Source organism: Budorcas taxicolor, chromosome 19 (assembly GCF_023091745.1).
Source record: "Budorcas taxicolor isolate Tak-1 chromosome 19, Takin1.1, whole genome shotgun sequence".
NCBI classification, from domain to species: Eukaryota; Metazoa; Chordata; class Mammalia; order Artiodactyla; family Bovidae; genus Budorcas; species Budorcas taxicolor.
The window spans coordinates 42,562,484-42,581,454 of NC_068928.1; the positions used below are offsets into that span (position 1 = coordinate 42,562,484).

Genomic DNA, 18,971 nt, shown 5'->3' on the forward strand with positions numbered 1-18,971 from the left:
CCCCTGGCGTCTGATGTGGTCCATCAGTTCTGCTCAAGGTGGGGGGTCTCTGTAAGCTGCAACTTCCCGCCCGCTCCAGCTTCTGAATGGATTCACTCCCCTCAGTCTCTCCTAGTGACTCGGGGAGTTCAAGACCTCCAAGATGTTGACCGGGCTCAGCTCTTCAGCCCCCCAGCTCCCCACAGGTGATCGGTGTTCTCAGCATGACTCTCCAGGCTCCTATACAAGTCAGAAGGGTTCTGGTTGCTGCATGGGAGCCCTCATCAGAGGGCTTCATGGACTAGAGGAAGGAAGGCGGAATCTGGCTGGATGGCTGAACACAGGAGTTTTGCTTGCAGCCATGTAGCAGGGAGCAAGGTTCCATCGAGAGAGTGGAAAAAGAGCCCCAGGACCCGTCACTTCTACCACTTCCTCCCTCCAGCTGTGTCTTCCATACCCATACCTCCCCCATTTTGTGAAGCTGAGTGTTTGATTTGAAACAGGAGGACAGAGGCTGACATAGGCCACTTAAAATTTAATTTACAACCTCAGCTGCATCTTCTGACCTGGCCTGATCTCTGCCCCGCCCCAGCCTCCAATCACTGCCATTCCTCTTTACTTGGCTGTTTGTCCTCAGTGTACATATAACGCGTTGACTCAAGCACAACTCAACGACAGGAACCTACAGACACTGAAGGAGGCTCTGTGCACCCGGTTCTGCCGGTCTGTCCATCATGCATGCTGCGCTCCAAATCAAGAGCCTGAAGACAGCCAGAGCTGTAGTGATGTTCATCTTCATTTTTCTGTCCTTGTGGACTCCTCTGGTGATGGGCAGGGAGGAAGGTGGTGCTGGGAGTGAGGAGGGAGTTGGGAAGCAATGTCATCCCAGCCTGCCTCCCCCCTGCCCCTCCGGATCCCCCAGTGCCCAGCCTTGGACACACCCTGACCACAGCCAGCTGTTTGCAGACCTGAGCCGGGAAGAGCTGAGGGCTGTGATGAGCTTCCTGACCCAGCAGCTGGGGCCAGACCTGGTGGATGCAGCCCAGGCCCGACCCTCAGACAACTGCGTCTTCTCAGTAGAGCTGCAGCTGCCCCCCAAGGCTGCAGCCCTGGCCCATCTGGACAGGGGGAGCCCCCCACCTGCCCGGGAGGCACTGGCCATCGTCTTATTTGGCGGACAACCCCAGCCCAATGTGACTGAGCTGGTGGTGGGGCCGCTGCCCCGGCCCTCCTACATGCGGGATGTGACCGTGGAGCGTCATGGGGGCCCCCTGCCCTATTACCGACGCCCTGTGCTTCTCCGAGAGTCCCAGGACATAGAGCAGATGATTTTTGACAGAGAGCTGCCCCAGGCTGCTGGTGTCCTCCACCACTGCTGCTCCTACAAACAAGGAGGAAGGAACCTGGTGATCTTGACCACAGCTCCCCGTGGTGTCCAGTCAGGGGACAGGGCCACATGGTTTGGCCTCTACTATAACATTTCAGGTTTTGGGGTCTACCTGCACCCTGTGGGGTTGGAGCTGCTGGTAGATCACAAGGCTCTGGACCCTGCCCAGTGGACCATCCAGAAGGTGTTCTTTCAGGGCCGCTACTATGAGAGTCTGGCCCAGCTGGAGGAGCAGTTTGAGGCTGGCCAGGTGAATGTGGTGGTGATCCCAGACAACGGCACAGGTGGGTCCTGGTCCCTGAAGTCCCAGGTGCCCCCGGGTCCAGCTCCCCCTCTGCAGTTCCATCCTCAGGGCGCCCGCTTCAGTGTCCAAGGCAGTCGAGTGACCTCCTCATTGTGGACTTTCTCCTTTGGCCTCGGAGCTTTCAGCGGTCCTAGGATCTTTGACATTCGCTTCCAGGGAGAACGACTGGCTTATGAGATCAGCCTGCAAGAGGTCCTGGTTGTCTATGGTGGGAATACCCCAGTAGCAATGGTGAGCCACTATGTGGATCGAGGCTTTGGTCTGGGCAAGTTTGCCACACCCCTGACCCGCGGCATCGACTGCCCCTATCTGGCCACCTATGTGGACTGGCACTTCCTTCTAGAGTCCCAAGCCCCCAGGACCCTACACGATGCCTTTTGTGTGTTTGAGCAGAACGAGGGCCTGCCCCTGAGGCGACATCACTCAGATGCGTTTTCTCACTATTTTGGGGGTGTTGTGGAGACACTGCTGGTCTTCAGATCTGTTTCAACCTTGTACAACTCTGACTATGTGTGGGATGTGATCTTTCACTCCAATGGGGCCATTCAAGTCAAATTCTATGCCACGGGCTTCATCAATTCAGTGTTCCACTTTGGCGCTGCCCGAAGATATGGAAACCAGGTTCGGGAGAACACACTGGGCACCGTCCACACCCACACTGCCCACTACAAGGTGGATCTGGACGTGGGAGGTAAGACACCCCAGGGGAGGCACGGATTGCAGTAAGGGGCCTGAAAGATTGGAGACATCTTTGGGTGAGCGGTGGGAAGCAAGGGACACACTCAGTCTGGCCTTGTCTTTGGCTCCTAGCCTGAAGCCAGGAGCAGGCAGACTCCAGAGGGGGCAGGGTAGCTGCCTCACTAACTCTCGCTCCTCCTGTCTCCCCACTCCATTCCTGCAGGACTGGAGAACTGGGTCTGGGCTGAGGACATGGCTTTTGTCCCCACTGCGATACCCTGGAGCCCCAAGCACCAGATACAGAGGCTGCATGTGACCCGGAAGCAGCTGCAGACAGAGGAGCAGGCTGCCTTCCCCCTGGGAGGGGCCTCCCCTCGCCACCTGTACCTGGCCTGCAAGCAGAAGAACAAGTGGGGACACCCTCGGGGCTACCGCATCCAGCTGCTCAGCATCCCTGGGGAGCCGCTGCCCCAGAACAGCCCTTTGGAGAGAGCCGTCAGCTGGGGAAGGTGGGTGGGGTGCGTTGTTGGAGGGTTGGTTGAGATGAGAAGAGTGTTGGGAGGGGCATTTGGGAACCCAGTTCAAACTGTACATGAGGCGAGGTAAGAGCCCAAAACCTATTTCCTGATTATCAAAAGGCCCACAGTGGATACAAACCACCCAAGTGGGAACAGTCTTTTCTGCTTGGGTGGGGCCATGTTGTGAAATTGAAAGGGATGTACAGATAAACATGGAAAGGTGTTGGGCCACCCACTAGAGTGACATTGAGTAACTGTAGATGAGAGGGGAAACCTGAGGTCCATGGGCTCGGCTCCCTTCCATGATGATCAGGCAGCAGGACAGGGACAGTGACCATGGACCCCTGACCAGAGCATCTCTAGGTACCAGCTGGCCATGACCCAGAGGAAGGAGACAGAGCCCAGCAGCTCCAGCGTCTTCAATCAGAATGACCCTTGGACTCCCACCGTGGACTTTGCTGACTTTATCAACAATGAGACCATTGCTGGAAAGGTCAGCTGACTGTGGGAGATGAGGGAGTTGTGGGGGACACAGAGATCAGCCCCACCTTCTCTTGGATGGGGACTTGAAACCCTGTGAAAACCTGAAGGGCTGAGCTGACTCCTGTTTCTGTGCTTTTGTGGATCTTCTCCTTACCTGTGGAGGGAAATATCCTAAGCTGGGAGTTCATCTGCAGACCCTTCCTGAGGCTCCAACTTTTCCTCGAGAGGCAGCAGTCTCTCAGTCTCTGCTTGTGGACTGAGTCCTTAAGGGCCCCAGGATTCAGAAGGGCTGGAATGACCAGGGAAGACCACATCTCTTATACCTTAAACCTCTCCCCTTCTCTCTTCCCCACCAAATGGTTAATTTCTAAATGTCAGCCTTTCTGTCACCCATGCCCTGATTTCACTCCTCCATTCACCTCCTCTCAGTTACACTTTGGGAACTTTCCCAGAGTCAGAGGTGGTGCTGAAGTAGCCTGTGTGTGTCATCATTTCTCTTGGGATGGGTAGGCTGATGGCGACGTGATGGGAATTGTCAGAGATGGCAGCTGCGGGCTGGAACAGTGGAGGCTGGTGTTGCTCCTAATATGAAGTTGATTTCTTATGCTTTGACTTCTGGGCTACTATGATAAAGCGTTGAGAGCTTAAAACCCTCTTGAGTGACGGTGGGCTCCTAAAGTGAATTCTGTGGGAGGCAGAGGTGTCCTTAGCAGCGCTAGGCCTCATGACCCCCTTTCTTCCCCCACTAGGACTTGGTGGCCTGGGTGACAGCTGGTTTCCTGCACATCCCACATGCAGAGGACATTCCCAACACGGTGACAGTGGGCAACAGTGTGGGCTTCTTTCTGCGACCCTACAACTTCTTTGACGAGGACCCCTCCATCAATTCTGCTGACTCCATCTACTTCCGAGAAGACCAGGATGCTGGGTCCTGTGAGGTCAACTCCGTGGCTTGCCTGCCCCAGGTTGCTGCCTGTGCCCCTGACCTCCCTGCCTTCTCCCATGCGGGCTTCTCCCACTAGGTGTTCCCTGGGATGGGGAATGTGGCTGGGGCCCCAGGGCCAGGGAATGTGCGGAGAAGAAGGGCTGGGAGCTGTGGAGTCTGTGCGCTCTTCTCCCTCTTCACCCTCCAGGGTCCTTTCTCTCCCTTGCCTTCCCCTCCCTGCTGGGAGCATCCTGAGCCTGTGCTGCCTGACACAGGGCCGTCTCAGCTCTGTGGACCCCACCCTGCGGGATTCCTGTTGCAGAGAGGAAAGGAATGGCCAGTGGGGAGTCTGGAATGATTATTAAACCTAGCAATCGATTCCTGGTTTTGGTGTGTTTTGCTTTTTTATCATTTTGACTATGGTTTCCTGCACTCTCAAATCTTTTTAGGCCATGCCAGGTCTCTCCTGAGACTCCCCAGTCCTCACATGGGAGGGGAGGATGGAGGCTCTCTAAGGGGGTGGCTGCCAATAGGATTCCTGGCAGGACTGTGAATCCAGGAGTCCAGTTGGAAGGGGCTCTTTGGCCCTTGTTTCCTCTCATCCTGGGCCTCCTTCTTCCCTTCCTTCTTGCCCTGCCTTCTCCTGTTCTTACCTGTTCTTCTATCTTGGTATTTACCTCCTGGCCCTCAGCAGATGTTCCTCAGCTCTCATTGTTCAACTCTGGTCTCCTCTCCTGACTCTAGGCCTGTGGAAGTCTGAAAATGCAAGGGACATCTAGCTTGAGAAGACAGTCCCCATCTGCCTCCCAGTGTCTGGAGGCTGCCCCTTCCCCAGTCCTGGGGCAATGTGTTTGTATGCCCTGTCTTGCATCTTCTTGCAGGAGTGGTCATGGAGACAGCAGCAGCTCTAGGGGGCACTTGAGCTGGCTTTGTGGGCGCAGCGGTAACGAGGAGTGATCATTTGTGCCAGGTCTCTGTGTGACCTGTGGCCTCTGCACACGGCAGGAGCCAGTGGGGGAGGCTGGGTGGGCACCTAGGGAGCGAGGCAAGAAGACCTGTCATGGGGCCAGGGGTTGTCCAATCACGTGTGAGCATGCAAAGGAGCCAGGGCGTCTGGGGATGGAGCCTCCCCCACAGGCTGTCCCTGTGGAGATGTGGATGGAAAAGGTCTGGATCCAGGGTCTCTTTACAAATATCCAGAGACTGGAAATTACAGAACTGTATTTTTTAGAAGATTTATTAATAAATTCTAATACAGTCTTACAAGCAATATTATGCAGCTGTAAAACCAGTCATATTTCTTTCTAGAAATTAATCTTCTAAAGAGCAAGGCAAGGTACAGAAGTGTGTATAGGGCACCACCTTTTGTGTTCTAAAGGAAAGATCATATGAGTACATATTTCCATATCTTATAGATACATATTCAGAAGACATGGGTGACACTGGTTGCCTCTGGAGGGCATCCAGGTGGAAGGGATCCAGGAGGGGGGACTTAGTAATATAAGCCCTTTTAAAAACTTTGAGCCATATGAGTATATTATCTATTCATTTATTATTATTCAAATAATAAATGGTCCCATACAAGACCTGACCTCATCCTTTAAACTATTAATAAGTTGTCTTTTCGGATAGAGTATAATGGGGGAGGATAAACTGTGTTGAGAGATGAGCCCAGGGACTCAATTTTCTCAAATATTTGAGACCCAGAGAAATAGGTGTGGTCTCAGGTGACCCCATGCTATGGTTTTTCCAGTAGTCATGTATGGATGTGAGAGTTGGACTATAAAGAAAGCTGAGCACCGAAGAATTGATGCTTTTGGACTGTGGTGTTGGAGAAGATTCTTGAGAGTCCCTTGGACTGCAAGGAGATCCTAAAGAGGATTAGTCCTGGGTGTTCATTGGAAGGACTGATGTTGAAGCTGAAACTCCAATACTTTGGCCACCTGATGCGAAGAGCTGACTCACTTGAAAAGACCCTGAAAGATTGAGGGCCGGAGGAGAAGGGGATGACAGAGGATGAGATGGTTGGATAGCATCACCGACTCAATGGATATGAGTTTGGGTAGAGTCCGGGAGTTGGTGATGGACAGGGAGGCCTGGCGTGCTGTGGTTCATGAATTTGTGGAGAGTTGAACATGACTGAGTGACTGAATTGACCTGACTGACTGACTGATGACCTCTTTGCCTCTTCTTGTCTGTACGTCTCCAAGGAAAACGTTAAACCTCAGTCAGTCTCTCTTTGACTGTCTATGGCTCACTCTCTCTGTCTGTCTCTCTTCAAGGAGGGGGAATGAGAAGCAATGGGGAGGGGTGACTTCCACCTGCTGGAAGCCCAGGCGGGGCTGGGAGGTGAAGGACAGGAAACAGATTTTAGAAGCTACTCGGCTTCTGGCCTGAGGGAGTCACATCCAGGGGGCTCACACAGCACAGAAACTTCTGCTCCTTTCTGCATTGCTCCAAACCCAGGTTCCCTGCTGGGTCAACAGTGGATGGAGACAAATCAGTGAGCTGGAGAGAAGCTAGGTTTCAAAGAACAGGGAGAAAGCCCTCAGCCAGGAGAGAGGGTGGCGGGTGGATGAACTTATAACACGAGCCAAGGTGGAGGCCAGAGTGCAGAGGACAGTGACTGAGGAGAAGGAGTGGCTGAAGACTGGGACAGAGGACAAAAATGGGTGCTGTGGCCGCATGGTTCCGATACTGACCTGATGCCTTTTCTTTCTCTGACCTGAGTCACTGAACTTCTCCATGAGATTTGTATGCTGTTGTTTCTTACCTCCTCCTGGCTCCTTTTTATGGTCAGTTGCAGGAGAGTCAGTTTTGGAGGCAATGGAATAAAGGAACTTATTTTGTTTTTGGAATAAAGGAATGTGGTGTCAACCCCTCCCCTACCCGGGCAGAATAACTTGCAAGTCATTCCCTTGAAACCATGTCCAGACCAAGGCAGTGAGTGTTTACAGTGGTGAGTGTGCTTGTGAGTGTGTCCGGATGGTCGCTCACAGCTTTGATGTGGAACAGGGACTATGGTTGTGTCTCTCTACAGCTGGTCTAGGGATGACTCCCCTGGCCCAGGCCTCAGTAGACATGGAGATAGTGAGCTTATCAGCCCACTGAGGTCAGGAGGCCTGCAAGGCAGACCTCCAGCTGGCCACCCCTCCCACTCTCATTAAAACCTGAAGCTTGCTGGATTGTTGGCCTCAGACTCAGTGTCAAGCCAAAGGAGGGAAGAGTAACCCAGGATGTCACGTCCTGAAAGAACTCTGCCGGGGGCCAGCGTGAGGAACTCCGCCCATGGCAAATGTCATGAGGAAGGAAGCTTGGCATACGCAAAGGCGTGATCAAGCCTCAGGAAACCCCCTGTTCCCGAGCATCTACCCTCAAACCAGAGTCTGTTTCATGCTCTCTCCTACACCTCTGACTTTACAGGGGGCTCTCCCCCATAACCATTTCTCTCGGAAAAGGAGTTAACTTGCAGCTCCAGTTAATAAAAATTCCTGGGCATGCAAGAGTGTTTCAACTTAGAAATTCTTCTGGAGGTCCTCTAGCCTTCCTGATCAGGTTTGTAAGGCCACATGTGACTGTTTACAGCCTCCCAACCTTGAGAGGCATGAGATGCTTTAAAACTTTCTAAATACAGACTCTTTTGAGCAGTTAGAAAATTATTAGTATAGTATAGTGGGTTGATTAGAAATTATATTGGTGAAGGGTTTTTTCATTTGTCGTGCCAATAATTACTGCTAATTCCCTGCCCTGGGTGTGACAAGGGTGTCTCAGGTCAAACCTCTCTGCTGACAGACTAGCTTGTGTGACAACCTCTGAACCATAAACAGCACAGAGAGTTTGGAGTATTAGCATAGGGCTTTTTTCATTGATGAGTCAATGATTGCCGCCAGGCCTCCATATCCTTAGGCACCTGGGAATATATTAATCAATGTATTTGGAATATAGAAAAGGAAATACAGTAGTTTTTTGATGTTAGCAATACTAGACTTTTTGAGTTAATTAATTTTCTCTTTTGTTATAGATCACTGTACTTTGTTATAAATTACTATAAATCACTATGCTATGTAATAATGTAACTTTATCACTATCTTAAGACAAAATAGATCTTAAGGGGAACATTGGTGAAGGGTTTACATTTGTTGAGCCAATATTTGCTGCTAAATCCCCATATTCCTTGCCCTTATAATGAATATAACTAGCATATAGGAAAAATAAGTATTAACCTTTAAGATTAATCATGTTAAACCTTAGGTTAAGTAAATTCCTTTCTTGATTGTAACTCACTACACCCTCACCCTATAGGAATACAACTTTATTTGGAGGGTGGTGCCTGATTTAAGAAAAAATCACCTCTGGAAAAATAAGTTTTCTGGTTAACTGACCGGTATCAGAAAGGGCCATGAAATGTCAGCAGACCTCATGGCTAGAAGATGATGTAAAAACCCATAAGACCTCTGTATAATTTTATATGAAGCACCTGATTGTGACAAGGGTCAGGTCTGCTGACCCTGCGTGACTCTGTATTCATCCCTATGTATAACAAAAAGGTATATAAACAAACCTGAAAAATAAAGAAATCGGATCAGTTTCTGGAAAGACTGATTCCCCCATGTCGTTTACTTTCTTGCTCCCCGTTTTCCTGGCTGAATTCCCATCTGGTACGAGGGTACCCACAAGCCTGCTAACTTTGCTGGGGCTTCTAAGATCGGACCGGGGAGGCCTCAGTGCCTTCTCTCCTTCGGGAGAACGGAAAGACGCCTGTGGCCTACGTAGGTGGTGATTAGTATTCCACGTAAACCAGTTATTCAGCCTCTTTTTCTCCACTAATTTTCCTACTACACTATCTGTTTCTAATCTCTCTCTATATCTGCAATTAAATAAGTTTTTTCCAGGACGCCGATTCCGTCCCCACCTTCGAATTACCCTAGATCCACAGGGGCTGGACCCCGGCAGAACTCCTGTCCACAAGGGCACAAATTTTGGACTTGGGCCCATTGCCCTTGAGGAACAGAATTAGGGGACCACAAGATATCCTTACAGGAGGGGCCTAACTGGGATTCCAGGAATGGAGATACAGGCAAACTGTGAGCAGCAGAAGCTGTGCCCTCCTGCCTCGGCTCTCGTCCTGCAGCCCCTAGGCAGGGCTCCCTCTGCGACTGCAGGATAGGATTCCCACACGCATTTGACAAGACTTCCCCCATGCCTCCTGTGTGCCAGGCGCCCTGGGAGGCACCAGGATACATTATGGAGTAAGACACAATGTCATCCCCAGGGGTGATAGCCGCAAGTCAGGAGTCAATTATATCAGGGACTTTTTCAGGGAGGTGGGAGGAGGACAAAGCAGCGGCTCCTGACCTGGACTTAGGGACTGGAGAAGGCTTCCTGAGGGACGAGATGTCTAAGCTGATGGATAGAGCTGGCCATAGGAGAAGAAAGTGAGTGGTGACACGTTTCCAGGAAGAGAGAACAACATGTTCAAAGGCCAGGAAGTGACAAGGTAACACCATGCAAGTCCCCAGGTTCACTGACGGGTGTGTGGGCTGAGAGCAGAGCCTGGAGGGACAAGCAGGGGCAGAGAAGGCACGTGCTTGCAATCCATGGTTACCCTAAGGGAAATGGGGAGCCATGGAAGGATTCTAAGCAAGGGAGTGCCAGGGTGAGAGTGTCCTTTGCCCCTCCTGCAGTGGGGGCCCAGCGTGTGAACCACTGGGCCACCAGGGAAGTCCCAGAGCATCACTGTATTTAATGAACACGTAACACTTGGGAAAGTCAGTTGCTGATTAAAGTAAAATCCTACCCAAAATAGTTCCTTGGTCCTTTGTGCGCTGATGAGATAATTGCTTAGATGATCCTTGTAAACTTTATACAGAGCATGGTGGGATGGGAGAAAATTAAACCCCTAAGGAAAAAAATAAAAGGTTTCTTGGCTCTCCCAGACAGCTTCTTCGATTGGATTTGGCAGTGAAAATGGGCTCATTATTTCTACAGACCCTTTACCTGTTTTAAGGGAAACCTACCCCTACTGGCCCCCTCCAGAAGGGGGTCCTCTTGCTAAGTCGAATCCAGGACCCTGCCTCTCCTGGGGGTGTCTTCCCTGGGTCTGTTCCTTCCAGGCGCCATCCTCCAAGGAGAGCTCTCCCTTTCCAGGGTCAGCTTCCCTTCCCCCTGAGTCCCTCCTCATCCCATTCCCCTCCCTCTGCTGAGGCAGAAGCCACAGGCCCTTCCAGCCCCTACTTTCTGGACCTCTGGGTGGCATTGGTCCTCTCTGACTAGTCCCTATGGAAAACTCTTGCCTGTTTTGACCTCCTCACCTTCTGACCCCTCCGAGGGCATGCCGGTTGTTTCCCAGGCTCCTGTACAGCTCCTTTGCTTCTTCTCCACCAACCAGCCCGCTCAGCCCCACACCTGGGCGTTTTCTGGCCTTTGGCCCCAGCCCTCCTCTCTCCCTTCTGCACAGTCCCATGGATGATTGCAGGCTCTCCTGTCTTTAATGATTACTACTTGTTCAACCTACATCTCAATTTCCAGCCTAGAAGCTGTTCTCCCATCCCTGGAAACCCATAGAGACAATGGTCCCTTTTCTAGGCATGTATGTTGGGGCTTCCCAGGAGCACCTCAACCTCAAATTTATTGGTTTTCCCCTTAACCTGGTTGTTCTTCTTGTAGGTTCTTCTGATGAGGAAAACCGCTCACCCACTCACGTCACCCATTAGAGGAAATTCCTTGGCGGTCCAGAGGTTAGGGCTCCTCTCTTCCGCTGCAGTGGTCACGGGGTCCATGCATGGCTGGGGAACTAGGGTCCTACAACGTGCAGTGTGGGACCAAAAAAAGAAAAATCCACATATAACCAAATCACCGAGTGGAATTGTATCTCTGTGTCATGTAAGACACTGTGCTCTTTCTCACCCACCCACCCAGCCAATCAGATACCGAGTCCTGTCAACTCGACCCACCACACTGCTCAGACCCTCGCCTCCTCTTGTCCTCCAGGTCAGTGGCTTCAGTCTGGCCCTTTGCCTCCCGTCCGGTGTCGTGATCTCTGTCTGTCCCACATCCAAGCCTGCTCGGAACCACAGGCAGAGCCGTGTCCCCAGATTGCAGATTGGAGTGCAGTGAACTGCGGGTCCTTCTGCTGCTGGACTGGGCCTCCAAGCACAAGCTCAGCTCAGTCACCGCCTCCTGGGGCCCAATCGTGGGGCTGGAGATGGCTCTGGGTCCCAGGAATCAACTCACCTTGAGCATAGTCACAGAGGCTGAGGAAAAGTTTGTCCAAAGAAAAATAAGACCTACTGGGGGGAACAGGACATGTGGTCCTGTCTCCTGAGTAATTCTCCAAATGAGACTCCTTTTTTGGTTTAGGATGGCTGACACGATGATTGTGAAGCCTAGATGAAAGGACATCAGAGGAAGGGATGTGTCAGCAGGACGCTTAGATGGGCAGGGGGCACCTTCTTCTATATCAGTTCCTCCACCAGATCAGGCAGAATCTCTCCCTCCTGCTCCCTGATCATTACCTACCTTCCCTAGGAGACCTAGGATACCCCAGCAGAGTGGCTCTTCTTGAGCTGTGCTTGGTCACACTGGTTGGGATTACTTTTCCCAAGCACGGGGAGAGCAATATCCATCCTCTTGATGATGTGTTCTTACCAAGGAGAAGAAGCCATCACTTACAAAAGGATCCAGAATGAAGTTCTTGGCCTGGAAAGGCTGGCCTTGTGGCCAGGGCTGAGTGTGACCTCAGATTCTGCTCTTCTTAGTACAACGTCTGCATGAACCGTTTCAATTTCAGAGACTGGGGCTGAAGACCCTTGACTGGGGTGCTTGCACTGGCACATGGACAAACGTCTCCTCAAGCAACAGAATACAGGGAAAGTGTGTGGTATTCAAAATACCGGCATGGACCAGCAGTTGGGGCGATCATGAACCATAGATACAAAAACAGTACAAGTGTACTGCCACTTCTGAGCTGCCAAAAGCAAAAGCAGTGTATTGGGCATGATCCCTGCCACAGCATCACAAGCAGCTGGGCAGACCACCTAAGCCAGCCCTGGGGCCCGCTCTCCGGATCTGCCCCCACTCATACTCCATTGAAGGAACCAGGCCACACAGGGCAAGCAGGGAAACTGTGTTTTGTTCTTGCTCCTTCCTGCAGCAGCTTGAGTACCAGTAAGGCCCTGCCTCAATTCCTCCTCTGGCCTCTTATCAACTCTACTGATGGAAGTGTCCAAGGACGCAGCTTGGTAACAAAATGACCCGTATGTGGAATTTGCATATCAAAATAGAGCTGGTTGCAGAAGCAGCTGGTATCTGGAGAACATGACCTTTCTGGGGTTGATTTCCCTGGTTTCACAGGTTCCCAGATTCCTGTCTTTCTGCAAGGCCTACTTTCCTTAAGACCCACACACTGCACAAGGCTTCCTGACCTGATCTCTTCTGCTGTCCCACCTACTCCTGTCTCCACCTCACACTCAATATGCTGACCTTGGCCATTTCCGACCCATGCCCAGGCTGGTTCAAGTTCTGTACCTTTGCACCTCCTGATTCTTTCAGCTGGGATGTACTGTCCATTCTCCTCCAGGCAAACATACTCTGTCTGCAAGGTCATCTAAGGTGCCTTTCGGGGGAAGTGGTCTTGGAGGTGTGCAGGTTGGAAAGGATTCTCCCCCAGTTACCAGGGAAGCGGGTCCCATCTCTGGAACCCTCAGTTTCTCTGGTCCTGTCAGGACCTGGCTGCACAGAAGATGGTGTCTCCAGCACATCACCTACCTGAGAACAGAGGTAGCTTTGCTCTCTGCCTCTGCAGTATCCTGGAAAGGGGTTTCCTGGGGATGAGGGTTGTGGACAGCTAGGTTAAGTTCACAGCCAGGGTTCCAGGCACCCTGACCTGTGATGGTCCGTCAGTCCTGCTCCTGGTATAATGAGGGGGTCTTTCTTACACTGACTCCTCCCCCCCACCGCCTGCTCCCCTCCAGTGACTCAGGGAGTGCAGGGCCTCCACGATGTTGAACTGGCTCAGCCCTTCAGTCCCCCAGCTCCCTATAGGTGCTTTGTGTTCTCAGCATGACTCTGCAGGCTCCTGTGGGTGCCTGTAGGATTCTGGTTTTAGGGGAGCAGAAGACAGTGATGAGGGCTTCCCAGTCTAGAGGAAGGAAGGGGCGAATCCTGCAGGAGGGTTGTGCTCAGGTGTGATTTGCTTACAGCCAGGTAGCCAGGAGAAAGTCTGGGCCTGGAGCAGAAGGAAGAGCCCAAGGACAGTCCCTTTCTGTCCCCGTCACATCTTCCTCTTCTGTCTCCAGCTGTGTACTTAAGCCCAGCCCTCCCCCACTTTGTGCTCCAACCTTGAACCTGAGTGTTTGATTTGGCACAAAAAGACAGAGGCTGACATGGGCCCACTTAAAATGCAGATTCCTACCTCAACCCCATACCCGAACTGAGTTAACCACTACCCCCACCCACCCTCCACTCCCTGCCAACCCTCTGCCCTTGGCTACTTGTCTTGAATGTACCCTTCATGCCATCGCCCAGAAGACCCACCCAGAGCCGGAAACTTCCAGACACTAAGGAGGCATCGTGCACCCCATTCTGTCTGTCCGTGTGTCTATATCGCATGCTGCATTCTGATTTAAGAGCCTGAAGAGTCAGGAGTTTTAACAATGTTTATCTGCATTATTCTGTCCTTGTGGACTCTTCTGGTGATGGGCAGGGAGGACAGTGGTGCTGGGAGTGAGGAAGGAGTTGGGAAACAATGTCATCCCAGCCTGCCTGCCCCCTGCCCTTCTGGATCCCCCAGTGTCCAGACCTGGACACAGCCTGACCAGAGCCAGCTGTTTGCAGACCTGAGCCAAGAAGAGCTGACAACTGTGATGTCCTTTTTTACCTAGAAACTGGGCCCAGACCTGGTGGATACAGCCCATGCCCGACCCTCAGACAACTGTGTCTTCTCAGTAGAGCTGCAGCTGCCCCCCAAGGCTGCAGCCCCTGCGCACCTGAACAGAAGGAGCACCCCCGCCCCCCACCTCCCAGGAAGCACTGGCCATCATCTTCTTTGGCAGAGGACCCCAGCCCAATGTGACTGAGTCCTGGAGACAGTGCTGGCCTCAGGTCTGTGTCCACGATGCTCAACTCCGACTATGTGTGGGATATGGTCTTCTACCCCAGGGGGGCAATAGAAGACAAATTCCATGCCACCGGCTACATCAGCTCAGCGTTCCTCTTTGTTGCCGCCCGAAGACGCAGAAACCAGGTTGGAGAACACACGTTGGGCACCATCCACACCCACAGTGCCCACTGCAAGGTGGATCTGGACGTGGGAGGTAAGACACTCTACGGGAGGCAATGATTCCAGTAGAGGGGGCTGAAAGATTGGGGGCATCTTTGAGTGAGAGGGGAGGGAAACAGGGGACACACTCAGTCTGATCTTCTCTTTGGCCCCCACTCTGAAGCCAGGAGAAGGCAGAGTCCAGAGGGGCAGAGCCGCTGCCTGACCAGGCCTCCCTCCTCTGCTCCCCCTTTGCACCTCCACCTCCAGGACTGGGAAACTGGGTCTGGGCTGAGAACATGGCTTTTGTCCCCACAGCGATACCCTGAAGCCCTGAACACCAGGTACATAGGCTGCATGTGACCCGGAAGCAGCTGGAAACCGAGGAGCAGGCCGCTTTCCCCTGAAGTGGCCTCCCCTCGCTACCTGTACCTGGCCAGCAAGCAGAGCAACAAGTGGGGGCACCCTCATGGCTATTGCACCCAGACAGTCAGCTTTGCTGGGGGACCACTGCCCCAGAACAGTTTCATGGAGAGAGCCTTCAGCTGCGAGAGGTGGGGGTGTGTATTGTTGGAGATGGGTAGATGAGATGAAAAAAGCATGTTCAATTCAGTTCAGTTCAGTCGCTCACTCGTGTCTGACTCTGTGACCCCATGAATCGCAGCACTCCAGGCCTCCCTGTCCATCACCAACTCCTGGAGTTCACTCAAACTCAGGTCCATTGAGTCGGTAATGCCATCCAGCCATCTCATCCTCTGTCGTCCCCTTCTCCTCCTGCCCCCAATCCCTCCCAGCATCAGAGTCTTTGCCAATGAGTCAACTCTTCGCATGAGGTGGCTAAAGTATAAGAGTTTCAGCTTTAGCATCAGTCCTTCCAAACAACACCCAGGACTGATCTCCTTTAGAATGGACTGGTTGGATCTCCTTGCAGTCCAGGGACTCTCAAGAGTCTTCTCCAACACCACAGTTCAAAAACATCAATTCTTCGGCACTTGGAAGGGGCAATTGGGAACCCAGTTCAAATTCAGTACGAGTTGATGTAAGAGCACAAAACATTTCCTGGTTATCAAAAAGCTGACAGTAGATAAATGGTCCCCTTGGAAAGCTAAAGCCCAGGCAGATAAGTCTTTCCTGTTTTTCTAATGCTGTGAAATCCAAAGGGATCAACAGAAGAAGGCCATGAAAAGATGTTGGGTTCAGGTCAAGAGAAAACAAAGATAAAGGAAAAGTTCACCCCAGTACTGTATCTGTAAAAAAAACCAAAATGTGTTGGACCGCCCACTAGGTGGGATGTAGGATGTGCAGGAAAATGGCTGCACACTAGGGTGACATCACGGTGAGGGTGTGGATGAGCTGGGAAGCTGAGGTCCATGGACTCAGCTCCCTTCCATGATGATCAGGCTGCAGGACAGGGACAGTGACCATGGACCCCTGACCAGAGCATCTCTAGGTACCAGCTGGCCGTGACCCAGAGGAAGGAGACAGAGCCCAGCAGCTCCAGCGTCTTCAACCAGAATGACCCCTGGACTCCCACCGTGGACTTTGCTGACTTCATCAACAATGAGACCATTGCTGGAAAGGTCAGCTGACTGTGGGACGGAGATCCGCCCCACCTTCCCTTGGTGGCGGGGCCTGAAAACCCGTGATCACCTGGAGGGCTGAGCTGACTCCTGCTTCTGTGCTCTTGTGGATCTGCTCACTACTTGTGGCGGGCAACTTCCTAAGCTGGGCTTCATCTGCAGACCCTGGCTGATGCTCCAGTCTTCCCTCGAGAGGCAGCAACTCTCTCAGTCTCTGCTTGTGGACTGAGTCCTTTAAGGGCCCCAGGATTCAGAAGGGCTGGAATGACCAGGGAAGACCACCTCTCTTATACCTAAAACTTCATTTCTGTCTTCACCACTAAAGGATTAATTTCCAAACGTTGAACTTTTCTGCCATCCAAACCTGATCTACCCTCCTCCATTCTCCTTCCTTCAGTCACAGTTTGGGAACTCTCCCAGAGTCGGGGGAGGTGCTAAAGTAGCCTGTGGGTGTCATCATTTCTCTTGGACGGGTAGGCTGATGGCAATGTGATGGGAAATGTCAGAGATGGCACCTGCAGGCTGGGTCATTGAGGGTGGTGTTGCTCCTAATATGAAGTTGATTCTTTATGCTTTGACGTCTGGGCTACTATTAAAACATGTTTAAAGATTTAAAACCCTCTTAAGTGATGGTGGGCTCCCAAAGTGAATCCTGTGAGAGGCAGAGGTGTCCTTAGCAGCACCAGGCTTTGTGACCCCCTTTCTTCCCGCACTAGGACTTGGTGGCCTAGGTGACAGCCGCTTTCCTGCACATCCTACATGCAGAGGACATTCCAAACACGGTGACAGTGGGGAACGGTGTGGGCTTCTTCCTGCAACCCTAAAACTTCTTTGATCTGGACCCCTCCATCAATTCTGCTGACTCCATCTACTTCCAGAAAGACCAGGATGCTGGGTCCTACTAGGTCAACTCCCTGGCTTGCCTGCCCAAGACTCCTGCCTGTGCCCCTGATCCCCCTGACTTCTCCCACGCGGGCTTCTTCCAGAACTAGGTGTTCCCTGGGATGGGGAATGAGAATGGGGCTCCAGGGTCTGGGAGTGTGGGGAGAGGGGCCAGGAACTGGGGAGCCTGTGCCCTCTTCTCCCTCCTCACCCCCCAGGGTCCTCTCTCTCCTCTATCGTCCTCCCTTGCTTACCACCTCGCTGGGATCATCCTGAAGCTATGCTGCCTGAATCAGGGGCTTCTCAGCTCTGTGCACCCCAACAAGCTGGGTTCCTGTCACAGAGGAGAGGAATGGTCAGATGAGAGTCTGGAGTCATGGTTACACCTTTCTAGAAGACTCCTTGGTTTGGTGTTTTTCATTTTCTTTTCTTTGGTCTTTGCTTTCTGCTTTCCCCAAATCATTTTAAGCCATGCCAGGTCTCTCCAGAGAATCCCCAGTCCTCACTTGGCAGGAGAGGATGCGGGGTCTCTCTGGGGCTGGTTGCCTAGAGGCCCTGGGCAGAGTTCCTGGCAGGCTTGTGAATCCAGGAGTCCAGCTGGAAGGGGCTCTTTGGCACATGCTTCCTCTCATCCTGGTCCTCCTTCTCCCTCTTCCTTCTTGCCTCACCTCCTCCCGTTCTTACCTATTCTTGAGATTTACCGCCCGGCCCTGAGGGGATGTTTCTCAGCTCTCACTTTTCAACTCTGGTCTCCTCTCCTGACTCTAGGCCCGTGGAAGTCTGAAAATGCAAGGGCCATCTAGCTTGAGAGGACAGCCCCCGTCTGTCTCCCTGGGTCTGGGAGCTGCCCCTTCCCCCAGTCCTGGGGCAGGGTGTTTCCCCACAGTTCTTTCTGCCCATTTGTATAGGCCTGTCTTGCGTCCTCTTGCAGAGGATGCTCATGGAGACAGCAGCAGCTCTAGTTAGCACTGGAGGTGGTTTGTGGGTGCAGTGGTAATGAGGAGTGGTCATTTTGTGCCAGGTGTGTGGTGTGACCAGTGTCCCCTGAACTTGGCAATAGCCAACATGGGAGACTGGGTGAGAGCCAAGGGTGAGAAGCAGAAAGACCAGTCACACCATGCCATGGTGGGGGGGGGGGGGGGTTGAGGGGCTGACCAATCACGTGTGAGCATGCAAATGAGCCAGGGCCTCTGGGGGTGGAGTCTCCCCCACAGGCTGTCCCTTCAGGATCCGGGGTCTCTCCACAAATGTCCAGAGATCGGAAATAATAGAACTCTGCTTCCCTAGAACATTTGTTAAGCAAGTTCTAGTTTGGCTTGACAAAACAATACTCTGCAGCTATAAAACTGTACCTTTTTATACAAATTACTCTTCTAAAGAGTAAGGCAATGCACAGAATTGTGGACCGGGCACCTCCATTTGTGTTTTATGGGGGAGGATCATATAAATCCATATTTTCATATCTTATAGATGCATATTCAGAAGCCATGGGTAACACTGGTTGCTTCTGTGAAGAGGAACCAGGAGGTAGGGACTTGGGAAGGAGGAAACTTGATACTACATATCCTTTTGTACATTTTGAATTTTGAACCATGTGACTATATTACCTATTCATTTATTATTATTCAAAAAATAAATGGGCTAAGTAGTTTCTGACTTCATTCTTTAAAATAACTTTTCTTCTTGCCTGGAAAATCCCATGGACAGAGGAGCCCGATAGGCTACAGTCCACGGGGTGGCAAAGAGTCCCACATGACTGAGCGACTTCACTTTCAGGGTAGGGGAGGGTACTGTGCCCAGGCACTCAATTTTTTCAAGTGTTTGAGACCCAGAGAAATGGGTGTGGCCTCTGTGCTTAGTCAGTCAATCATGGCCAACTCTTTGTGACCCCATGGACTATAGCCTACCAGGCTCCTCCATGGATGGAATTCTCCAGGTAAGAATACTGGAGTGTATTGCCTTTTCCTTCTCCAGGGA

General features: G+C 52.0%; 1 protein-coding gene and 1 pseudogene across 1 annotated transcript; both read left to right on the top strand.

Annotated features, from left to right (window-relative positions):
• The first annotated feature begins 764 nt into the window (after window positions 1–764).
• On the top strand, window positions 765–4,638 carry LOC128065274 (primary amine oxidase, lung isozyme-like). Its single transcript, XM_052658433.1, has 4 exons — window positions 765–2,361; window positions 2,572–2,857; window positions 3,230–3,359; window positions 4,099–4,638. The coding sequence occupies exons 1-4, from the start codon at window positions 765–767 to the stop codon at window positions 4,369–4,371; spliced, it is 2,286 nt and encodes a 761-aa protein (XP_052514393.1). The 3' UTR covers window positions 4,372–4,638.
• A 5,107-nt stretch (window positions 4,639–9,745) lies between these two features.
• LOC128065443 (membrane primary amine oxidase-like) lies at window positions 9,746–17,104 on the top strand (annotated as a pseudogene).
• The last annotated feature ends 1,867 nt before the right edge of the window (window positions 17,105–18,971 follow it).